At 38.5% G+C, this 23,861-nt stretch overlaps 1 protein-coding gene across 3 annotated transcripts in view; it reads left to right on the forward strand.

The window, feature by feature from the left end:
• The window catches only part of RELN (reelin), a 529,312-nt gene that overhangs the window by 63,412 nt on the left and 442,039 nt on the right, over positions 1–23,861 (forward strand). For all 3 annotated transcript variants that reach the window (XM_082399695.1, XM_082399693.1, XM_082399694.1), the window contains exon 2: positions 18,369–18,479. In XM_082399695.1, the coding sequence (XP_082255821.1) occupies positions 18,369–18,479 (111 nt within the window). The remainder of the gene's footprint in view (positions 1–18,368; positions 18,480–23,861) is intronic.

Below are 23,861 nucleotides of genomic sequence, written 5' to 3' on the forward strand. Positions count from 1 at the left end.
TGGAGTTGTAGGAAAGCCTGGAGAGGCAGTTTATAGGCAGGTTGTGGATGCCTGGATGGAATTCTGGTGAATTCTTGGTATACCTCCTAATATAATAAGTGTTCAAGATGCAGAGAAACTGTTTAAGGAGTCTGATCCCTTGGGCACAGACTCCAAAAGGGAATTTTATAAGACCCAAGAGGGACAGGGGTCTCGAAACTGTCGATTCTGATGATAAATTATAACTTGTTATAATGAGGAATAAAAGGGAGACAGCCTGATCAGCTCAGATTTCAAAAAGCATTGAAAAAAGTCAAAAGAGAGATACACACAAGGACGCATACCCTGAAGAATGCTTTTGGGAAGTCCAAGGCTGCAGTGAACTGAAGCTTGGAGAAAAGTGCTGCGTGTTAGAGAGGCGTTGATGGTATTATGGGCTGAATAGGGTCCCCCTCCAAATTAATATGTTGAAGTCCTAATTCCCAGCACCTCAGAATGAGACTGTATTTGGAGAAAGGCCTTTAAAAAGGTTATTTTCTTAAAATGAGGTCTTCTGTGTGGGACCTACTCCAATATGACTGATGTCATTATCAGAAGAGGAAGTTTGGACACAGATGTATGTGTGCAAAGGAGGACACAGTGAGGAGGTGGCCATCTGCAAGCCAAGGAGAGGGCCCAGAAGAGACAAAACCTGCTGACACCTTGATCTTGGACTTCCAGGCTCCAGAACTGTGAGGAAATGCATGTCTGTTGTTTAACCCACCCAGTCTGTGGTAGTTTGTATGGCAGGAATAAGCAATGGGATGGCCCTTGGCTTGGGGCAGATGACATAGTCAGTATTCATTTTTTGCAGGTTCCATATTTGCAACTTTGCCTAGTTGCCGAAATTTATTTGTAATCCCCAAAATCCATACTTGGAGCACTTTTGCAGTCATTTGCAGACCTTCTCAGAGCTGCCAGGCTTGCCTTTTCCCAGCTGAGGTTGAATGCTCTGTCATCTTGTTTCAGCTCTCATACTGTAAGCGAGTGTCCTTTTTACAGTCTATTTAGTGCCATCTTTTGCATTTTTGTGCTTTTTCTTGGCAATTTTGCTGTTTAAAATGGTTCCCAAGTGGTAGTACCAAAGTGCTGAAAGTTGTGATGTAGGGAAAATATGTGTGTTAGGTAAGTTTCACTCAGGTATGAGTCCTAGTGTGTTGGCCCTAAGTTAAATGTTAATGAATCAATAATACCTATTAAGTAAGGTTGTGTTTAAACAGAAGCATACATAAAACAAGGTTATGTAATTGAGTTGATGAAAATGTTGTGACCTGAGGCTCAAAGAAACCTAACCCTGTCTGTCCCCTGGGAGCAGTGGCTCAGTATTTGCTAATTCAGTGTTTGTGGTGTCTTTCTAGAACATAAATTACAAGAATCAACTGTATGATGTTGGAAAATGGTGGGAAAGTCTAGCTATCCAAATTATGTTTTCATCTTTTCCACCAAGAAGTATATTCCAAATGAAAAATGTAGAACCCATACGTACCTTTAGAGAAGAGTTGAAGCTCAAGGTAGATAAAGAGGTAGTGAGATCACCTAACACTGGACATGGGCTCAATTCTCCAGCTGTGGTACCGAAAAACGTACACATGTGTTTCCTGAGCCACTATTTCTCTGTCTCATGGATAACAGAAGTACTATGACTACTTCTGATGGTAAGGATTCCAGCAACCATAGACCTTTAACCTCATGTTACTCCATTAGTAAATTCTAGAAATTCTAATGACCTACTAGCAATCAGAAAAGAGAGGGTGCACCATAGCACCCAGAAAGGGTTTCCTACAACAAGATACACTAACTTAACCTCCCCTACCTTCTCCCCCCCTTATTTTTGTTGGTATTAAATTCATAACCTATGTAGCATTGGGTAAATAAATGTTCTCTAAAGGTATACCTGCCAAATTCAGGAAATAGTTAGCTTCTTTTCTTTATTACTAATTCAGTCAGGACATACAGTGGGGTCTCCATTTGCCACATATGTCGCCACAGGCTCTGACATTGCTCTTTAGTCCTCGCCGCTAATCTGCTGCCTTGGCTGCTAATCTTTATTCTGGATTTGTTTCTGTCCTTATCAGTGAGAGAAAAGTCACTGGCACCCATGAGATCTAAGAACAGGTGTCCCATTATATCCTCATTTTGTTAAACATCACTTGCACTAGGAGGAAACTGCAGTATAATAAAAGGCAAAGTAACTTTTTAGTGTAGTGGAATTCTTAATGTAGTTTCAATTCAATTCAATTATAATTTTTAGTCCTATGGATAGCCTTCACTGGAAATTCTATTCTAATCTGGAACCTTTCATATCAATGTAATTGGTCTATTTTAGGACCACCTACACAGAATTTACCCGGGTTGGACACTTGTTAAACATGCTAATTCCTGGCCTTTATATCAATCCTACAGAATCAGAATCCCTGGGGGAGTCAAGTGGGGAAAGGAAGGAGACCTAGGAATCTGAATTTTAGCAAGCTTCTCAGGTGATTGAAAGCTTTAGTTAATAAAGTAAAATAATCTTTGGGAGAATTTAGTTTGGCTCATGGTTCTACCAAATACTCAATTATTTGACTAAAAAGTAGTAATTTTATTAGTTAGCACTTGTAGAATATGGGTCCATCCATGTTGAATAGATATTGTAACTGATATTTTAAATTCTGTTTGGAATTCTATCTTAGATAAGCCTTTCTGTATACAAATACTTGCCAACAAGATGTACAAGTTTATAAAAATGTATCTATATGCAAGCTTGCCTTTCATCCAACTCTAGTTTTTTATGGCAAGTCTTTAACTTAAGAATTTAGATCAATTTTCTCAAGAAAAACACCCCAACAGATCAAAAACAGGTATGCGCTAAGGCTAGATTAAGATTTTCTTAGAAATCCTACATCAGAAAATAAGGAATACCACAGGTGCAAAACACATTTAGTCCTTTGCAGACTCCTCTCATTTAAACAATTTTTACATAACTAATCACTTAACTTTTTCCTGTATTCCTAAGCCTTCAGACGTTTCTTAATAATTATTCACACCTGGAGTTTTTCTTTATCTTCATCTTTGGAAAAACTGTCTTATGGTTGTATTGAAAATGCAAATTTATACTAAAGTACAAGAGATTTTATTATTTTAAGAAGGATTTTAAGACTCACGATACTAAATGCCACGTTGTAGAATATAAAGTGTGACATTTTCCATTTTACACATAAGAGAAATATTATATGTAATTACAATTTGATGTTATATAAATTAGTTATGCATTTATTCCTTTTATAATTTATCAAAGAACTATCATATACCATCTATCAATGTAAGTGTCATTTAAATTATTTTCTTATTTAGTTAATATTCTTATCTAAAATTCTTAGAAAAGCGTTTAGTTGTAGCTTATTAGAAGAGCAACTAGCTGTGCCTGTACATGAACATTTCTTTTTCCCATCATTTACCTAACATTATTCTGTGAATTTCAATGCTAGCAGTTTTGGATTTTATGATTTGGATTTTGAAATATGGAATAAAGATTATTCTGCAAACGGACAAGAACAATTATTCAAATGTTTTTATAAACATACAGATGGTTCATATTATATCAAGTAGTAGCACTTTATAAATATTTGTTTAATGAATGAGTTGGGCAAGACACACACACACGTGCACACACACACACACACACACACACACACACACACACACTAGGTCTGACTATAAATGAGAGTTTTCTATTTGTCCTAAGTTAATTGTAGAGTTTTAGAGTTTATTTTTTTCATATGTGTGTCATATGTGTAATAAACTTAGTATGTATTTAAGTGGATGCTTTGATGTTAGCACAGTTGCTTGTAATTAGTTAAGTGAATTGAAATGAACATACAGAGGTGCCAAATGAGAGTACTGTGGAAATGCCCTTTAAAAAAATGCAGTAATTTTACAGCTACATTTAGTTTAACTATGCCTATTAGGAGTTCTATTAATTATTGGTTATTAATGTTGATTTAGTCAGTTTACAAGCATAAGAGATGTATGCTACATCTCTGCCGCATAACATATAAAGATACATTACACATGAGTACCATGTTGAAAATTTGTAATATATTATCAATATGTTGAGTTGCAAATAAAAATATATATTTATGTTTTGGACACCTTGGGGCACTAATAGGAGTCACTCCGTAATTTGTTACATGAGTTCAAATTTTCTTTAGTTAGGCTCAATCAAAACCACATTTTGGAGGAATTGGGGGGCACTTCATGATAAAAAGAAAAAAAAAAATCCAAGATAGAGTAATAAAAACAAAATAACTACAGGGCTTTTTAATTGTGTAAAGGCTTTAAACACCTGACTATACTGGAAAAAAAATTACACATGTGTTTATTCCCTAAGCATCTGTGCATTTTATTGGAACATATTTACCTGTATATGTGCTTAAGAGAATTACTAGGCTTATTTTTTCCAGCCTGGAAGAACTAATTAACATCCATATGTCAAAGAAAAAATTTCTTAGAACTTCTTTGAGATGGTTGGGGATAATAAGTCCCCCAAAATGCTTTCTTTTAAGGTTAATCTTTGCTTAAATTTTAAAAAGTTATGGTGAGTTATAGACAAGGTAGTCTTTCTTTTAAAAAAGAAAGAACAAAAGGATAAAAATTGCTGAAAATCTGAACACCACGTTGCTATTCACATCACTTTAATAATTTATTGAGTGCAGGGCCAACAATATGAAATTTTCATGTGTAAGTATCATCCAGCCTCATATAAAAATAATACATGAAAAATAAGGGCAAAGATAAATCACAAATACCAGTAATTCTTGACAAGTTCTCTAAATTATAATAATAAAGTGCTAGTTATAAAGAAAAAAATAAGCATTTTTGGTTCTAGAAACTAAAGAATTTTATCATTATTTGTAGGAATTTTTAAAACTTCAGAATTACATTATGAAAGGCAAAAATGGATGACAAAAAAAATCATTACTGCTTTAACTTCAATTGGGACTAGAAGTAGGGTAAATCAATGTAAAATTATATTTTTCTTCTTTATATTCAAGATCACTAATTAAGAATTTGTGTTTAGCATAGATTGAACAGTTTTAAGGAGGTTTCAAAAATATTGTTCAGGACCTCATCTCAGGTGTTTATTCTGACCTAGGTCTCCAAGTCTTGTGAAGGGTTTTCACCTAAATAAGATATGTGAGATTCTACCCCAATTCTTAGTGTTTTCAGAAATGCTCAGTGTGTGTGTGGGGGGAGAGGGGCGGGGGGGGGGAGAGAGAGAGAGAGAAGAGACAGAGAGACAGAGATGGGGAGAGACAGAGAAAGAGAGAGACAGACAGCTCTGGGGCATAAACGAGAGAGAAAGGCAATGTGGAGGGATGGAGAAACAAAAGATTTACATTCACCAAATGCTGTCATTTAAACTTACTTCCAAAGGGCTTAATTTTAAAATAATAAATTCACAAACACATTTGACTACATCCGTTTTATCTCCTAGGAAGAATTTAAAAGAGGGAAAAACCTCAGTGGTTCTCCTTTTATTACTGGTGGTGCCGGAAGATAAGACTTAGAGACTACATGTGGTTCATCTGAATCTCTGAATCTGTAATAAATATATCATAATAGTCTTCCACAGAGATGCTGGATCCCTCCTCCAGCTAGCAAAGAGCATTTTTACAGACCCTGAAAAATGTTTTAGTACATCATTAAATTTTGCATATAATGGGTTCCCTGCACCTGTCACAATTCCCAGATCATACTCAGTTTTTCCTCTCCTTTCAGATGGAGACAAAGGTGGGAGGGCATTTGCCAGGGCGTGCTCCCCCTGTTTTCAGAGGTGGGCTGATCCAGGGCTCTTTGACCTTTTTATTGTGATCTTTAGCTTAGTCCTCCATCACCCTGCATTTAGTCCTCTGGGGAGGCCATTCTTTCTGCCTCCTTTGTCCCCCAAGGAACAGTACAAAGCCATATAAAATGAAAAAAAGGAGTAATAATAATAATTTTTTTAAAAGGGCTGTGATGACTGGTGCAGCAGATGTCAGGTTAAATGCATTCCATAGATCAGCCTGCTGGGCATATTCCCAGGAGACTACACCCATGCGCCTGGGCCTTGGGAGTACCACCGTAGCAGTGCCTTCCAAGAGAAGGTCAAGCCCCTGCCACTGTGTCACATCTTCCAGGAGATGAATGCAGTGTGTCCAGGATAAGGAGCATGGCTTCCATTTCTTAGAGCCACCTTTTACATGCCACGTAAGGTGCAGTTCTTAACCCACCCCCACTTTGTTTAAGCTTTCTCATGGGTAAAAGGGTATATTAATAGTAATTATTTCTTAGGGATATTGAAATGATCCAATAAGTTAATCCTTATAAGACCTACAACAGTACCTGGCATATAGTGCTCAAATATTGTTTAGCTGTGATGATGATGATGAGGATGACGGTGATGAGGAGGAGGAGGAGGAGGAAGAGGATGGAGGTGACTGTTAAATCTGAGGGTAAAATGCTCTTAGAGATACTCTAGGTCAGCCATCTAGTAGAGACTTAGGGAAGCAGGAAAGGGTGAGTGAGGTTCATTCAGCAGTGCTTCTCTAGAGACTGACACTAGGTGGGCATCCATATCCTTCCTCATCATGCCTCTTTTGAGCAGCTGTTAGAGCACATAGGTAAGGCACGGGTGATTTCTCTCTACCCCTCACAAAGGGCTAACTGGAGTCTATTTGTTTGTGGTCTCATTATTTAAGATCTGTGTGTTTAGTTCACTGCTACTGATTCATGCACTCCCTCAGTGAATCCTGACCTCCAGTCATTTCTTTTGCATATTTACTGGGATTTTTTTTCTCAGCTACTGTTGGTTTGGGGATGTCACTGAAATGGCTGGCTTAATATTTGAAAACCACATAAAACCATGTCATAATGGAATTAATATATGTAATGAGAAGTAGTTCGAGGATTGTGTTCTTATAGAGATTTTGAATGTAAATTATAATGTATTTTTAGATGGTCTCTATTTGGTACCAGGGCTAGTGGCACTTGAACTAAGGAAGAATCAGTAGTTGAACACACCTTGTTGATGAAATTTTGTGGCAAATAAACTCAGTTGATATCATTTTCGGAGTACTGTGTTTGTTCCTCAGGCTCTTTAATCTGTTCTGTATTCAAAGGCAAATGAGTTTCTGTTCATAAGGCAAAATGCGGCAACATTTTTTTTTTAATATTGACAGTATTAGTTCTGGTGCTTTTCATTTTCAAAATATATAAAAATAAGAAATGGAAACTCTTTGCAGTAGGTGCAGCATCACTAATACTTAATTTCAACATTTTTGCAATTTGCTGTTCTCTGATGTTTGTCATCTTGCAAAAGATGGAAACATCATTTCAATTATTATAAAATATGTTTCTTTTTTGCGCATATTAAAGGTCTTTTGTATAAAGTAGTAATGGAATATGCTTGAAGTGATCAAAATTTAATTGCCCATAGAGTATTTGTAAGCCAGAAAGAAGCTTTAGGATGAAATGCAAACAGCATTAAATGTCTAAATTTATCTTCTTCCAGACTTTCATCTTACAGTGATTTTCTGCAAGAATGGTATTAGGGTCTTGTTGGGAACAGTTAATAGAAGCTATAATAGATAATAACTGACTCTGTAATTAGTCATTTCAAGACAGAGGTACTCTCTGAGCCACTGATAAGAATTGAATTGTAAGGCTACATCATGTTTTCATTCAGCTGTCACAACCCAGCAATCCTTATTCATAGTCTCCCAGTGCTAAGCTCATTGCCAATTTAACACAGATGTGGGAGAGATATGTACAACCTCCTCAGCCTTTTGATCCATTCTTATTTTTTATTTGAGGAAATAGCAGAGTAGCTTCAGAGTGAGGATAAGGGTGTCTTAGTGACAAAATTATCAGATTAATTTGGTATGTACATAAAATATGTATATGTATATATACATATATATATTCACACACAAAGTACATATATGCAAAATCACTCTTACGGTTAAATGTAAAATTCAACCAAAATTTTCTTAGATATTTCTGATTTTTGAGCACTACAATAAAAATACTGCATTAATTTTTATTTTTGTTTCCATTCAGGAGAAACCTCTATTTTCACATTCCTCAATGAATAACACTGGTCCCTTGTTTCAGTAGAGGAGATAGAGATTTTACACTTTTAGTTACATTGGCTATACTATATTCTCAGTGATATTTTATTTTTATGTTATTTTATGTTGTAACAAATATTTCTGTATGGTTGAATTTCTAAAAATTATTTATTTAATTTTTAAATTTTTATACAATTTTTAAAGGTTACTTTCCATTTACAGTTATTACAAAATATCAGCTATATTTCCCTGTTGTATAATACATCCTTGAGCCTAACTTACACCCAGTAGTTTGTACCTTCCACCCCCCCATCCCTATATTGCCCCTCCCCCCTCCCCCTCTGGTAACCACCAGTTTGTTCTCTATATCTGTGAGTCTGCTTCTTTTATGTTATATTTACTAGTTTGTTGTATTTTTTTAGATTCCACATATAAGTGATATCATACAGTATTTATCTTTCTCTGTCTGACTTATTTTACTTAGCATAATGCCCTCTAAGTCCATCTATGTTGCTGCAAATGGCAAAATTTCATTCTTTTTTATGGCTGAGTAGTATTCCATTGTATATATATACCACAGCTTCTTTATCCATTCATCTGTCAGTGGTCACTTAGGTTGTCTCCATGTCTTGGCAATTGTAAATAATGCTGCTAGGAACATTAGGGTGCATGTATCTTTTCAAATAAGTATTTTTGTTTCTTTTGGATATTGTATGGTTGAATTTAACAAGCTTTGATTGAGCTCTTCCTCTGGGCCAGGCTCTGTGGAAGGTGGAATGTGTCAAGTATTCCATGTTTTTGAGAGCTATGGGGTCACTGAGGGGAGAGAGGGAGCTTTCCCTAAGAGGTCAGAAGAGACTTCATGAGAGATGGCATTTGAGCCTGCGCCTGAGGAATGGGTAGGATTTTAACAAAAGGAAACAGGGGAAGTCATTCTAGGTGAAGGTACCGTTTAAAGAAAGGCAAGGAGGGCTTCCCTGGTGGCGCCGTGGTTAAGAATCCACCTGCCAGTGCAGGGGACACGGGTTCGAGCCCTGGTCCGGGAAGATCCCACATGCCGCGGAGCAACTAAGCCCGTAAGCCACAACTACTGAACCTGTGCTCTAGAGCCCGCGAACCGCAACTGCTGAGCCTGCGTGCCACAACTACTGAAGCCTGCGCGCCTAGAGCCCGTGCTCCGCAACAAGAGAAGCCACCGCAATGAGAAGCCCGCGCACCACAACGAAGATTAGCCCCTACTTGCCGCAACTAGAGAAAGCCCGCGCGCAGCAACGAAGACCCAACGCAGCCAGAAGGGAAGGAAGGAAGGGAGGGAGGGAGGAAGGAAGGAAGGAAAGGAGGGAGGGAGGAAGGAGATAGGGAAGTAAAGAACATGTTCTAGTTTAAATGGATCAAAGGGTGTTTTCAGCTGAAATGGGGAAAATTGACTGGAGAGACTGGTTATGGACACAACCTGAAGGACTCTGAAATCACACTGAATATAAGATTGTAATCTGTGAATGATAGGAAGCTAGAGATGTTTGCTGAACAAGGGAATTATGTGATCTGATAAGACACATTTGCTTTCTGATCATAGGTAATAATATACTTGCTTTATTTCTTCCCTAAAATGTACTGATAGTTTCAAAATACTACTTGCAATCCATAATATATATATTGCTTTTTTCTCTATAATTAAAGTAGCTAGTTCTCCGTATAACAGTTTAATGCAAAAATATAAAAGATAGAAAAATTGACTCTAAGGGGAAAAAAAGTCTTCTGGGGAAGAATTTTATAAATTTACCATGAAAATTTGTAAAACCATGAAAAGAAGTAGATCATAAGGCAGACTGAATTCTTTTAAGTAAGTGTTTACCTATTTAAAGTCATTACATTATTATTTGATGATTTTTACATAAACCGTTGGTGTCTGAAGTGGGTAACTGGTGGCTCCAATACCATGGTGGCGATAAATTTGCATAAAATAACTAGAGTTGTTAGGATATCAGATAGAGTTTATAAACATTTTGTCAATAGGGAACTAGTTCCAAATATCTCTTTTTGCTTTTCTATGTAATAAAACCCAAATTACAGTGTTAACACAGCTCTTGGCTGATAGAAGGTTATACAGTTTTTAAAGGCTGAAGGTATTATGTACTTTCCAGTGCATTTTTATTGTTTGGGTTAGTTTGCTCATCCTAAGTGCATTTATAAGTGTATTTATACTAAGCTCCTTTCTTTCCCCCAACTTTTTTTTTTTTTTTTAATATTTATTTATTTATTTATTTTTGGCTGTGTTGGGTCTTCGTTTCTGTGCCAGGGCTTTCTCTAGTTGCGGCAAGAGGGGGCCACCCTTCATCGCGGTGCGCGGGCCTCTCATTGCGGAGCACAGGCTCCAGACGCGCAGGCTCAGTAGTTGCGGCTCACGGGCCCATTTGCTCCACGGCATGTAGGATCCTCCCAGACCAGGGCTCGAACCCGTGTTCCCTGCATTGGCAGGCAGATTCTCAACCACTGCGCCACCGGGGAAGCCCCCCCCTCAACTTTTTAATATGAAATTTTCCTGAAACAAAGGAGACTAGCACGACAAACATCTGTATACCCCCTACCTAGATTCAGCAATTATTCATATATTATAATACATTTCTTTTTAAGTGAATTGCTGAAATATTATTTGTTCCCTATCTTAGCATATTAGTTAGAACATTTGGCTGATAATCTTGGAAAGAAAATGAAGGGTTTGCTTATCAACTGGGCTAGTTAAATATCAGTTAGATACAGGTATTCCTAACAGTTAAATAACTGTTAAAGGCAGTTCAAATATAAACATTTTGTGCAATTGTTCTCCATGCTAATGTACCCAAGTATACATATTTTAACTATAACTTCTATTTACAAAAAGGTAGTTTCATATACAAATATTTTTAAAGGGAACGTTTTTAAATGACATTAGCTTTGGAACATTTTAAATTATGCTGTTGAGACTATACCATTCTGAATCAGAGTATCAGAAACTTACAAAAATCGCTGTAATCTGAATTAGTACTATGTATTTTACATTCTGCAATTAGTATATCTATTTTGTCTACCACATACGCAATCCTATGATTCATGTATAGTTTATTTAAAATAGTAGACAACAGGTATCTATCTTTATTTAATCAACTTGAGCCAAATATTATGATAACCATGAAAATTGTAAGTTTTCTTTCTAGTTCATATGCATATTAAAATAATTTTACATTCAGAAATGTGAGCTTCAATTTTTTTTCTGTCAGTAGCCATATTAGTGCTGTGTATAGTAAACTTTTCCTTTAATTTATCATACATCACTCTTCCACTTTCAAGAAGTTTATTCCAGTTGCCTGGATGGCAGCAGTTGGTGGATGCAAGTGATGAGCTAAGAGTAGAGAAGCTAACATAGTGCTTGAAGGGTGAGTCCCAGTGGAGTTAGAAGAAAGGAAGTCAAGATACAGCATGTAGGTAGAGTAAGGGTCAGTGCAGGTTGGAGATCCTATGAAGCTTGGTAGAAAGGAATCAGGAAAATCTCAGAAGGTAAGATGAGGGAAGAGGCCCCAAATGAAAACCGAATTCTGCACAAGCTAATGATTGCAGAATTACACAGGGAAGGACAGCTTCAGAGCACCACACTGAGCAGCCTCGTTGTAGGAAACAATTATTTGCTTCTGTGGGGTTTTGTGTGTGTGCGTGTTTTTAGGAAACCCTGACAGACTAACCAGGGGCTACAGGTAGAGATAAGAGGAAACATTTGATGAAAGGGAAAGAATAGGGCAGAGGGAAGGATGTCCCTCACATTGTTTGAAAGTCAAAGTGCCTTGGTGTAAAGTTTTTGTTGTCTCGCTCAGATTGCTCATGGATTTGCTCCAGTGCTCTCGTCGATATAAACATGTGGGCTGCGGACATTCTGACGTTTCCTACAAACTAGCAGGGAGTCCAAACTGTGTCAGGTGTTTCTTAAATACAGAAGTTAGACCGATTATCTTCTTGAGTAAAAGGGACCTGGTGCCCAGAAGATACCTCTTTAATTCCGTAAGAGTCTGAGCAACATTTCCTCTTTCGTGAAAACAGAGACCAATTACCAGCCAGTTCATGTATGGATTATGCATTACATCTGTTTAGAGGAGGAAAGGCAATGCTTGCTCCACAGTGTCAAGAGTGAAACATTTTTCCAAAGGCAAATCTCATTTTTTCCCTAAAAAGTAAATTCCCAACTCCAACAGGCAGAAAAATAGATGATAATCAATTCATTTTTAACAGGGAACTCTTTCTTTAGATGATGTCTATAAACATACAGTATCTGAGAACGTATGTATACTGAAGTTGGTTTGCCATTTTAACAAATGTCTTTGGCTGGTCTCTGAGTCAGTTTCTGTCTGCATTGATCTGTCTTGCACTCTGGAAAATGTTTTAAATGTAGAAATAGCCAACTTTTCTCTGTTCTCTTTTTTTTTCCCATGTGGCTTCTCCAAGTGGGATTCATCTGACTGTCAAAGTCTGGGATTCACAACATACTTTTCCTCTAGAAACAAGTTGAAGATAAGACAACCTGGCTCCACTGTTCTATGAATGAGCTATTCGTGAATAAATATTTCCATGTATATTTATTGAACACCCAAAAGTGTCAGGACTTGTTTCAGGTACTTGAGATATATTACTGAAAGAAACGCTCAAGATGCCTGCTTTGATGGAGTTTACATTCTACAGAATGAGACTGACAATAAACATAATCAACAAAAAATACTTGAAGTAAATATATCAGTATAATGTGTTAGAAGGTGATAATTATAGAAAAAAGTAGGGGTGGGGAAGTTAGAACAAAGTATGGGGCATTGGAGATGTGGATATTGCAGAGACCGGGGACTGGGGGCTGTTTGTAATTTTAAATACTGTGGTTAAGGCAGGCCTCATTGAGAGGGTGACATCTGAGTTCACTTGAAAGAGGTGAGGGAATTGGCCCTTCACATATCTGCAGAAAGAGAATCCCAGGCAGAGAGGAAAGAGCTAGTGCAAAGGCTTGGCATATCTGAATAACAGCAAGGAGGCTAGTGTGCCTGGAGTGGGGTGAGTCAGGAGGAAAGCAGAAGGTCATGGGAACAGAGATGGCACGGAGGCAGATCACATAGGACCTTGTAGGCCACTGTAAAGACTCTGAGAGCATTGGAGAGTTGTAAGCAGGGGAGTGACATGATTGGATGTCTAAAAAAGAATTCCTCTGACTCTTCCACTGAGATTAGGCTGTAGAGAGAGGATAGAACAGGAAGACCAGATTGATGTCTAATGCAACAACGGGAGAGATGATGGTAGCTCAGAACAGTGTGGTAAGTGGTCAGATTCTGGACATGATCTGAAGGCAGAGCCGGCAGGATTTACTGATGGACTGCATTCAGGGTATGGAAGAAGGTGATTCCAAAATTGACTTAGAGGTTTTTGGCCTGAGCAGCAGGAACAACGGTGCTGCCATCAGCAGAGTTGGGGAAGGCTGCAGGAGACGCAGGTTTGCGGGGTGGGGTGAGTGTTCAGTTTCGGTCGTGTTGAAGTTGAGACATCTTGTGGACATCTAAGCGGGGGTGTTGAGCAGAAGCTTGATATATATCTGGAGTATATTTATAAAGAGGTCTGGACTGGAGATAGAAATTTGAGAGTAGTCAGCTTATGGATGGTATTTAAAGCCAAGAGTCTCTAAGAGTAGTAAGTGTTTTTCTTACGAATTTCTTTTTTTTTTTCAAGTCATTTAATGTTTAGAAACGATTTCTGACATATTTAAGCCCACCTACCCTTGAGGTTACCAAATAATAGGTACTCACATCACTACTAGGAATAGAACCAAGCAGAGAGAAAACCTTGCTCAGTCTGACATAGCAAATTAATAATATTGGGAATGAAGTCCAGTTCTCTTATTCATGGGCTGTTTTCACTAGACCTTGCTGCTTCAGCACCCAAGAATCTAAGTAAAGAAGAGAACTGATCTGAAGCAGGCTCCTCTTACGGTGTGTGGAAGAGTTAAGATAGAATTTGCTTCATCCTCTGGGTCTGGAGAGGCACTGGGTGGTAGGTGAGAGGGGAGGTCTGGAAAGGATTAACAGTCTGGTTGGATATCTAAGGGGCACGGTAGACCTTGGCCATGCTCAGTTTCCAAATGAGTCACAGGCCACCCAGATAGCTTACTAGATGTACATCTCTAAGCTATTGAAACTTCCCTAGATACGTACAAGCCACCAATAAATTGAATTTTTCAATTGTCACGGTAGACATGGCAGGGCTTATGTTTTGCTGGGAGGGACATAGCTGTTTGAGGCCAGAGCTGAATAGCTGAGGGCAGTAGAAGAAAGACTGAGAGCTGCCACGCATGGTTCTTTTCTTTCTCAGCCACTTCTCCGAGAGTGTTTAGCGTCTGTTTTAAATTAACATTGAACAGATGCTTGAAGGGTATCTTTTGGAAAGACAGTTAAACTAATAACAAGCTGGGGATGCTCATTTATCTTGGGCCCATTTGAGATCACAGCTCAGACTTGAGTGGACTGTGGTCGGAAATGAAGCAGTGGGTGGGAAGGGTACGTGGAGCGTCCTGGCAGGCAGAAGGACTCAGAGGTGGTAGTCCAGTGATTGGACATACCCAGGCATCTGGCGAGGGAGATGCCAGGAGGTCTGTACAGGACCCCGGTTCTCAGGAAGGGAGGAGCACAGCAGGGCTTCCAGGTCTGAAAAAGGGCAGGGAAAGGTAACTGACTTTTATTGATTCATTACTATGTGCATGATAGTGTGTTAAGGATCTAGATACATTGATAGATAATACGTATTTGTCTTTATTTCTTACAGTAGACCTGATAGTATTATGATTCCCTTTTGTATATGGGGAGTCTATGACTCACCCTAAGGTCACACCCTGGACAAAGGTAGAAAGAGGTGAGAGTCAAATTCAGTTTTGCCTCAATCCCAAACACATAAACCCTTACATTTTTCAGAATCTTGGAAATAGGAACCAGAGTAGAAGCGTGAAGGAATGCAGAGGAGTCCACAGGGGCTGCATTTGTGCATTAACGTGGGATTGGTGCCATCTTGCTGCAGTAGAGTGGAGTGGATTGAGAGGAAGTAGGTAAAAGCAAGGTCCCGTGGGTCCACAGTAAGACTCTGCAGGTTGGGTCTGATTTGCTGTGAAGGACAATCTGAGACACAGCACTTGAGTTCAGTGGTTAGTATAGGCAACTTAACAGGAAGTAACCTAATTCTAAACCTCCTGGATGGGGCACAGAAGCAGTTTAAGCACTTTTTACCTCACTGAACCAAAGGATGAAGGCAGCAATACAACCACCTGTGGGAATCTGGGGTAAGCAAAACAGGGGGCTGACAACTAGGGTGTTATTCTACAGATGAGGAACTTTAGACTCTGAGAAGTGAAGTGGTTTTGCTGAAGAACAGGTAGCAGTAGATGAGGGCCCAGTTCCAGATCTCATCCCTTATCTGGCCTAGGGCTTCACCCACCGTGCCATAGGTGACACCTCCTAGCTGCCTTTTGGCCCTCTTCCTCGCTAGTAACAGTGATATTGACTCCTGTAGCTTTCATTTTGCTTTTCAAATACTCCTAATGCATGTGAATAATGTGGGAAAGAGGTTATTAAACAAAAATTTGGCCACGGCCACTTTGCCACTTGGGGATTTGGTGGGGGGTGGTAGGTGTAGGGTAGGAAGAAAATGGGAGATAAGCCAGGTAAACAAAGGGAACACTCTTGCACTGTTGGTGGGAATGTAAATTGATACAGCCACTATGGAGAACAGTATGGAGGTTCCTTAAAAAACTAAAAATAGAACTACCATACAACCCAGCAATCCCACTACTGGGCGTATACCCTGAGAAAACCATAATTCAAAAAGAGTCATGTACCAAAATGTTCATTGCAGCTCTATTTACAATAGCCAGGACATGGAAGCAACCTAAGTGTCCATCATCGGATGAATGGATAAAGAAGATGTGGCACATATATACAATGGAATATTACTCAGCCATAAAAAGAAACGAAATGGAGTTATTTGTAGTGAGGTGGATGGAGTTAGAGTCTGTCATACAGAGTGAAGTAAGTCAGAAAGAGAAAAACAAATACAGTATGCTAACACATATATATGGAATCTAAGGAAAAAAAAAAAAGATCATGAAGAACCTAGTGGCAAGACGGGAATAAAGACACAGACCTACTAGAGAATGGACTTGAGGATATGGGGAGGGGGAAGGGTGAGATGTGACAGAGTGAGAGAGCGTCATGGACATATATACACTACCAAACGCAAAATAGATAGCTAGTGGGAAGCAACCGCATAGCACAGGGAGATCAGCTCTGTGCTTTGTGACCACCTAGAGGGGTGGGATAGGGAGGGTGGGAGGGAGGGAGATGCAAGAGGGAAGAGATATGGGAACATATGTATATGTATAACTGATTCACTTTGTTATAAAGCAGAAACTAACACACCATTGTAAAGCAATTATACTCCAATAAAGATGTTAAAAAAAAAAAAGTTTTAGATGTTATCACATGGTCCTGGACAAAGTTCTTAATTGCTCTGTGCCACAGATTCCTCACTTGTATCCTGAGAATGATAACAGTACCCCCTTTACAGAGATGTTTTGTTAATGAAATGAGATAATACATGTAAACTACTTATCTCAGTGCCCTGCTGAATGGTTTTCATGTGATTTATATGCCAGCACTCAAAATATTAGCTATTATCTTATTAAAGGATATGGAGATGATTTATTCCAACATCCAGTGCCATTTTGGGGGTAGCATGATGTCAGGCTGTTCTGTTGATACATGTGTCTTATTTATGTTTTATAATACGGATGTTTCAAACCATTCCGCTCTACTCACTGGATTTCCTGGAGTTTAAACATTCTCATCACAGTTAATGTAACTGTGGTCATTCTCCTTATTGCCAGCAAGCATTATGACAGCCTTGTACTGTGTACTACCAAAATAATATTACCTTCTCCTGGCTGCTTCCTACAGATGCCTTCATCTTGATGTAATAAAGGCAATGCAGGAGAAAAAATTATTATGTCAAGGAGGAAATTATGATCAACTTTTTTTTTTTTTTTTTTTAAGGAAAGTAGCTGAACTTTACCATGGAGTTAAGTGACATGAGTGCCTCAGGAACATACAGTTTTCATTTGTCACTATCCCAACTCAGTAAAGACTGCCACATTCTTTTTTTTTTTTTTTTTAATTTTTATTTATTTATTTATTTATTTAATTTATGGCTGTGTTGGGTCTTCGTTTCTGTGCGAGGACTTTCTCTAGTTGTGGCAACTGGGGGCCACTCTTCATCGCGGTGCGCGGGCCTCTCCTTATCGCGGCCTCTCTTGTTGTGGAGCACAGGCTCCAGACGCGCAGGCTCAGTAATTGTGGCTCACGGGCCTAATTGCTCCACGGCATGTAGGATCCTCCCAGACCAGGGCTCGAACCCGTGTCCCCTGCATTAGCAGGCAGATTCTCAACCACTGCGCCACCAGGGAAGCCCTATGATCAACTTTTAGGGTGGTGAGCAAGATACGATTGTTTAAGAAGCCAAACCTGAGTAGTGTACAGATACACTTAATTTGACCCTTTTTCCCCCAGGAACATCCTGATTTTCTGGTTATAAAACCATTTGGACTCCTCTTGTAGACTTTGTTCTAAAACTTAAAGCATGTAGTGGTCTTTTCCTGTTCGCAAAGGGAGAAGGGCTGACTGTCTTCATGCAAATTAGTCCGCTTTTGTTGAAAGACTCCAGGGGACTCATCTATGAAACACAGAGTAGCAATAAGAAATGCAGTGCAGCTTACTATTCTGCTTTCAGCTGATGTAAGATTGTTTCCCACAGTATTGAATATTAAAAAAAATAAGAGTGTTTCATCACAATGCTAAAACTCCAGCAATGCCTTTGACTGCCTTCAGGGGTGGTGATGGAGGTGGGGAAACTGACTATTCAGTACTACATTATTTTCCGATGATTTTGCACATAGCTAGGGAAAGTGTAAATGAATGCAGAAAGGTGGAACTGATGTACTAAATTTAAGACCAGCAATTACAGACATTGGAGTTCTGAGCTTTTGTTTTTTTCTTTTTCCTCCTCTGTACTTTCTAATATAAAGAAAATACTAAGTAGGGATAGTATAAAAATAATTTGTTAATAATGCGTAAAGATTGTTTTGACAATGTCTAACACTTCAGAAATGTATCTCATTATTCTGACTGTATTAATTAAGGTTTCTTTCTTTCCCCTGTATTTCAGTGACAATTTCAACAAGCACCTTCTTTGATGGCTTACTGGTGACAGGACTATACACATCTACAAGTGTTCAGGCTTCACAGAGCATCAGAGGGTCCAGTGCTTTTGGATTTGGTAAGCTATCCCGACATAAGAAACCCATGACTGTCTACATTTTATACAGTTATAGGTCTTATTTTTTGAAATATCTGTTTTTAAAGTATTTGACATTTATTATTTCAGAAGAAATAATCTGAAGTGATTTTTGTGTGTTTGCTTGAAGTTAGGTGAATTGAAATAAATCATGTAAATATGCAAACAACCATGAGCTTGGTGTGACGGTCTTTCTATCCCTCTCTCCGTGTACTACTGCTATTACACTTGGTCCTATGGGGTTTGAGTAGATTCCTGTGTTCTGTCATTTAGGTTGCTGGAATTGGAATTCATTCTGATGCCCATGCATTTATTCAGTAACCTGTTTTTATAAACAGTTCTTAAAATCCTGAATAGATGAAAAGTGTCACATTGTTTGGCAAGTAAGCATTGCACACAGTGGAAGATAGCAATAATTGTTGAAATGATTACATTCTGTGAGTATTCATAAAATAATGTGATTTAATATTTGAAATACTTATATGGAGTCTTTGTCCTTAAACCAGAGACCTGGAAGGTTACTTAAGTGGAGAGGCAGAAGGCTACATGATGGTCACTGATCACAGAGGATTCTTGATTTGGAAATCTATAGTTTACCCATAATTCGATAAACATGCCGAGCTGGAATTAAGTAGACCCTTTACAGCATCAAAAATGCAAATTTAACGTATCAATTTATATAAGACTTGAAATCGCTGATCCTACTCTAAGATTAGAAAATTGCACAAGACTTCCTCCATTGATGTGAGAAAGACAAAACTGCATTATCTAAAGCAGCCACATGTTCAACGTTTTATTTTTTCTGGGATACTTATTAAATAAATAAATTTTACCTACTTTTGATATATGAAGGAACATCTCCTCTGTGTTGAGTCCCAGCAGAGCTCTGCCCAGATGACTCACTGCTTGATGTCAGAGCAATAATATTGAGGCTGCATTGTTACCCTGCTGGCCCAAAATGAGGTTCACAGCCTCAGGGCTTAAAGGAACCTAGAAGTCATTTAATAATCCTGTTAAAATTATTTGACATTGAGAATTTGCCCCATTTTAGATACCAAATAAGCTTTTAAAATCTGTTGGTAACTACTTGTAAGGTCTAATCCTTAAGAAAAAAAATTTAAGTCTAAAAATTCCACTTTTTTAGCCTCACCCTTTCTGTGCTCTGTAGAAGTGAAAGGTCAGCTTACAATCATATATATAATATGTGTACATAAATATATGACATACTATGTGTTATGTTGCAATAGGATTTCCAAGTAGAGTTACCAGATTTAACAAATAAAAATGTACAAGACATTGGTTACATTTAAATTTTATATAAAAACGTTTTTAGGATAAGTATGCAGTATTTGGGATAAGATGTCCTGGGTTCTACCTTAACCCAATTAAATCAAAACCTCTGGGAGCCCGGCTTGGCATTGGCTCCCCGGTGATTCTAATGTTTACCCAGAGTTGATAACCACTGTACTGGATCAGTCCAGGGTCCAGCATCTTCAGCATCCCTGGGAACTTGTAAATATAGAGTTCCTGGCCTTACTCCAGACTCAGAGAATCAGATAGTCTGGAGGGTGAGATGCAGTGATCACTTTTTAATAAGGACTCCAGGTGATTTTGATACACACTAAATTTTAAGAACCACTCATCTACATTAGTTAAATGGGAGAGACATTATTTAAATAACCATGTAAATATGTAATAGTAAATCTTGCTAGGGGCTAGGCAGGAAATGTACTGAGTGCTGGGAAAGGGCGTGACAGAGAAACGAGATCTAGTCTGGAGTGAAATGGCATGTAGTTTGGAAAGGCTTTCCTGGGGCAGTGGTATTGAGCTGAGATGTGAAGGCTGAGTAGGAATTAGTTCGCTAAAGGTCTGTGGAATGTGGGACACAGCATACCTGAAGGAGAGAACAGTAGATGCAAGGGCCTCAGGGTGGGAAGAGGCTGGCTGTGTTCTAGGAATGGAAAGAAAACCTTGGAGTGGCTGACCTGGAACCAAGAGGGCAAGAGGTAAGGCTGGATAGGACACCAGGGCCAGATCATTCAGGCTCTTAAGCAGAGAGTGCCATTGAGGGTTTCTGGCTGAGGAGATCACTCTGGTGTCAGTGTGGAGAACAAACTGTCGGGTCCGGCAGTGGATGCAGAAAGACTGTTCTGTGGTTAAAGGTCTGATGTGACAAGGCATGGAAGGAGTTCAGGTGCAGGCTGGCATGGGCCAGGCCTGGACCGGAAGGAACATATTAGGGGGGATAAGAGCGTGGGCCGTGCAGTCAGGCAGACCTGCTTGCAGATCCATACCCCGACCTTCGTTAGTCATGGGCCTCAGCCACGTTGCTAAACTTCTCTAATCTTAACTTCCTCATCTATGAAATGCTGATGACAGTGGCAAAATACTCAGTAAAACTAGGTGTTCCAAAATTATAAATCTTGATACCTGAAGCAGCTGCTGCTGAAGTCTGAGCTGAGACCTGAAGTCTCATTCCAGGACTTGCATATACCTCCTTTGGTGGGGGTGAGGAGGAAGCACACACACACAAACAGGTCTCAGGTGGAATTTTTCTGAAGTTTTTACACCCAGATGATTTGAGAGGACTTGGCTGCATGAAGTAACCATCATTTACCAAGTTGGAGCCTTTAAATGAGAAAAATCGTTAAATATCATTTGTAGTATACTATAAACACATTTTGAAAGAACATATAAAAGGCATGTATCATATTGCCTCAGATTTTAGCTAGTAACCAAACAAAAAACTAACAATTGAAAATTGTTAGAAATGATTTAAAGACGTTTTCTTTAAGGCTTTTAGTCTTTAAGACATTTTCTGTTGTGACTTTGAAAGCTGTAAAAAGGCAGTTTCACTTGAATTAGAATGTATTTTGATTAGCTTAAATTGCATGTAGTCTTCCCATGACCACCAGCCCTAGGATACAGAGTCTGAAGAGGCTTCTGAACTTGAAGCTCATCGATGGTAGTTTGACCTCCATAATCAAACTCTCAGGTCTCCCACTGGTCACTTGGCATTTTTTTTTTAACATTTTTTTTTTTAACATCTTTATTGGAATATATTTGCTTTACAATGGTGTGTTAGTTTCTGCTTTATAACAAAGTGAATCAGTTATACATATACATATGTTCCCATATCTCTTCCCTCTTGCGTCTCCCTCCCTCCCACCCTCCCTATCCCACCCCTCTAGGTGGTCACAAAGCACCGAGCTGATCTCCCTGTGCTATGCGGCCGCTTCCCACTAGCTATCTATTTTACATTTGGTAGTGTATATATGTCCATGCCGCTCTCTCACCCTGTCACATCTTACCCCTCCCCCTCCCCATATCCTCAAGTCCATTCTCTAGTAGGTCTGTGTCTTTATTCCCGTCTTGCCACTAGGTTCTTCATGACCTTTTTTTTTTTTTTTCCTTAGATTCCATATATATGTGTTAACATACTGTATTTGTTTTTCTCTTTCTGACTTACTTCACTCTGTATGACAGACTCTAACTCCATCCACCTCACTACAAATGCCTCCATTTCATTTCTTTTTATGGCTGAATAATATTCTATTGTATATATGTGCCACATCTTCTTTATCCATTCATCTGTCGATGGACACTTAGGTTGCTTCCATGTCCTGGCTATTGTAAATAGAGCTGCAATGAACATTGTGGTACATGACTCTTTTTTGAATTATGGTTTTCTCAGGGTATATGCCCAGTAGTGGGATTGCTGGGTCATATGGTAGTTCTATTTTTAGTTTTTTAAGGAACCTCCATACTGTTCTCCATAGTGGCTGTATCAATTTACATTCCCACCAGCAGTGCAGGAGGGTTCCCTTTTCTCCACACCCTCTCCAGCATTTATTGTTTGTAGATTTTTTGATGATGGCCATTCTGACTGGTGTAAGGTGACACCTCATTGTAGTTATGATTTGTATTTCTCTAATGATTAGTGATGTTGAGCATCCTTTCATGTGTTTGTTGGCAATCTGTATATCTTCTTTGGAGAAATGTCTATTTAGGTCTTCTGCCCATTTTTGGATTGGGTTGTTTGTTTTTTTGATATTGAGCTGCATGAGCTACTTGTATATTTTGGAGATTAATCCTTTGTCAGTTGCTTCATTTGCAAATATTTTCTCCCATTCTGAGGGTTGTCTTTTTGTCTTGTTTATGGTTTCCTTTGCTGTGCAAAAGCTTTTAAATTTCATTAGATCCCATTTGTTTATTTTTGTTTTTATTTCCATTTCTCTAGGAGGTGGGTCAGAAAGGATCTTGCTGTGATGCATGTCATAGAGTATTCTGCCTATGTTTTTCTCTAAGAGTTGTATAGTGTCTGGCCTTACATTTAGGTCTTTAATCCATTTTGAGTTTATTAAACTCTGAAGAACTTAGGGGCAGGACAGGAATAAAAACGCAGACGAAGAGAATGGACTTGAGGACACGGGGAAGGGGAAGGGTAAGCTGGGACGAAGTGAGAGAGTGGCATGGACATATATACACTACCAAATGTAAAACGGATAGCTAGTGGGAAGCAACCACATAGCACAGGGAGATCAGCTTGGTGCTTTGTGTCCACTTAGAGGGGTGGGATAGGGAGGGTGGGAGGGAGACGCAAGAGGGAGGAGATATGGGGAGATATGTTTATGTATAGCTGATTCACTTTGTTATACAGCAGAAACTAACACAACATTGTAAAGCAATTATACTCCAATAAAGATGTTAAAAAATAAAATAAAATAATATGCCTGAATATTATTGAACAGTTAATCTTCATAAATAATAGAATAGAAAGCAGAAGATTAAATGTCTTTGTAGGTAAATGGTCATTTTTGGAAACAAAAGCACATTAAATTTTTGGGTATTTACGTTTAATATATTCTTTATAATTTAAATAAAATGGAAAAAAATCAATTTGAGTAGGGTACAGGTGAGAAAGTAGAGGAAAAGTCTTATAGAAGACTTATAGAAATTGTAACAGAATTGCTGCTTTTTGGTAGTTTAGTAGTTATAGTAGGATCAGGCTGAAGTAGTGTGGCATTCTTTGATCTAGAACAAAAGAATTATTGAATACATAATCTATCATTAGGCTCTGACTTAATTGATGGACTGTTAAGGAAACATGACTTGTTTGGCATTTTCCCAATATGTTGTGGAATTAGTGTGATGTTTAACTAGCTGTGATAAATAAGGCAAAGTAAAACATACAGTTGAGTCTAAAAAGGTACTTTGGAAAGTTTTTTCTGCTTATAGTTAATTTTAATTGTACTGATTACACTAAAGTTATAGCCACTCTCTTTTGAATATAAAATGTATGTATGACCAGCCAAAATAAGGCCATAATTATCCTTAAGATACTGTGGTATAAATGTAATTCCA

The sequence above is a fragment of the Balaenoptera borealis genome (genome assembly GCF_965194805.1).
Source record: "Balaenoptera borealis genome assembly, chromosome: 7".
NCBI lineage: Eukaryota > Metazoa > Chordata > Mammalia > Artiodactyla > Balaenopteridae > Balaenoptera > Balaenoptera borealis.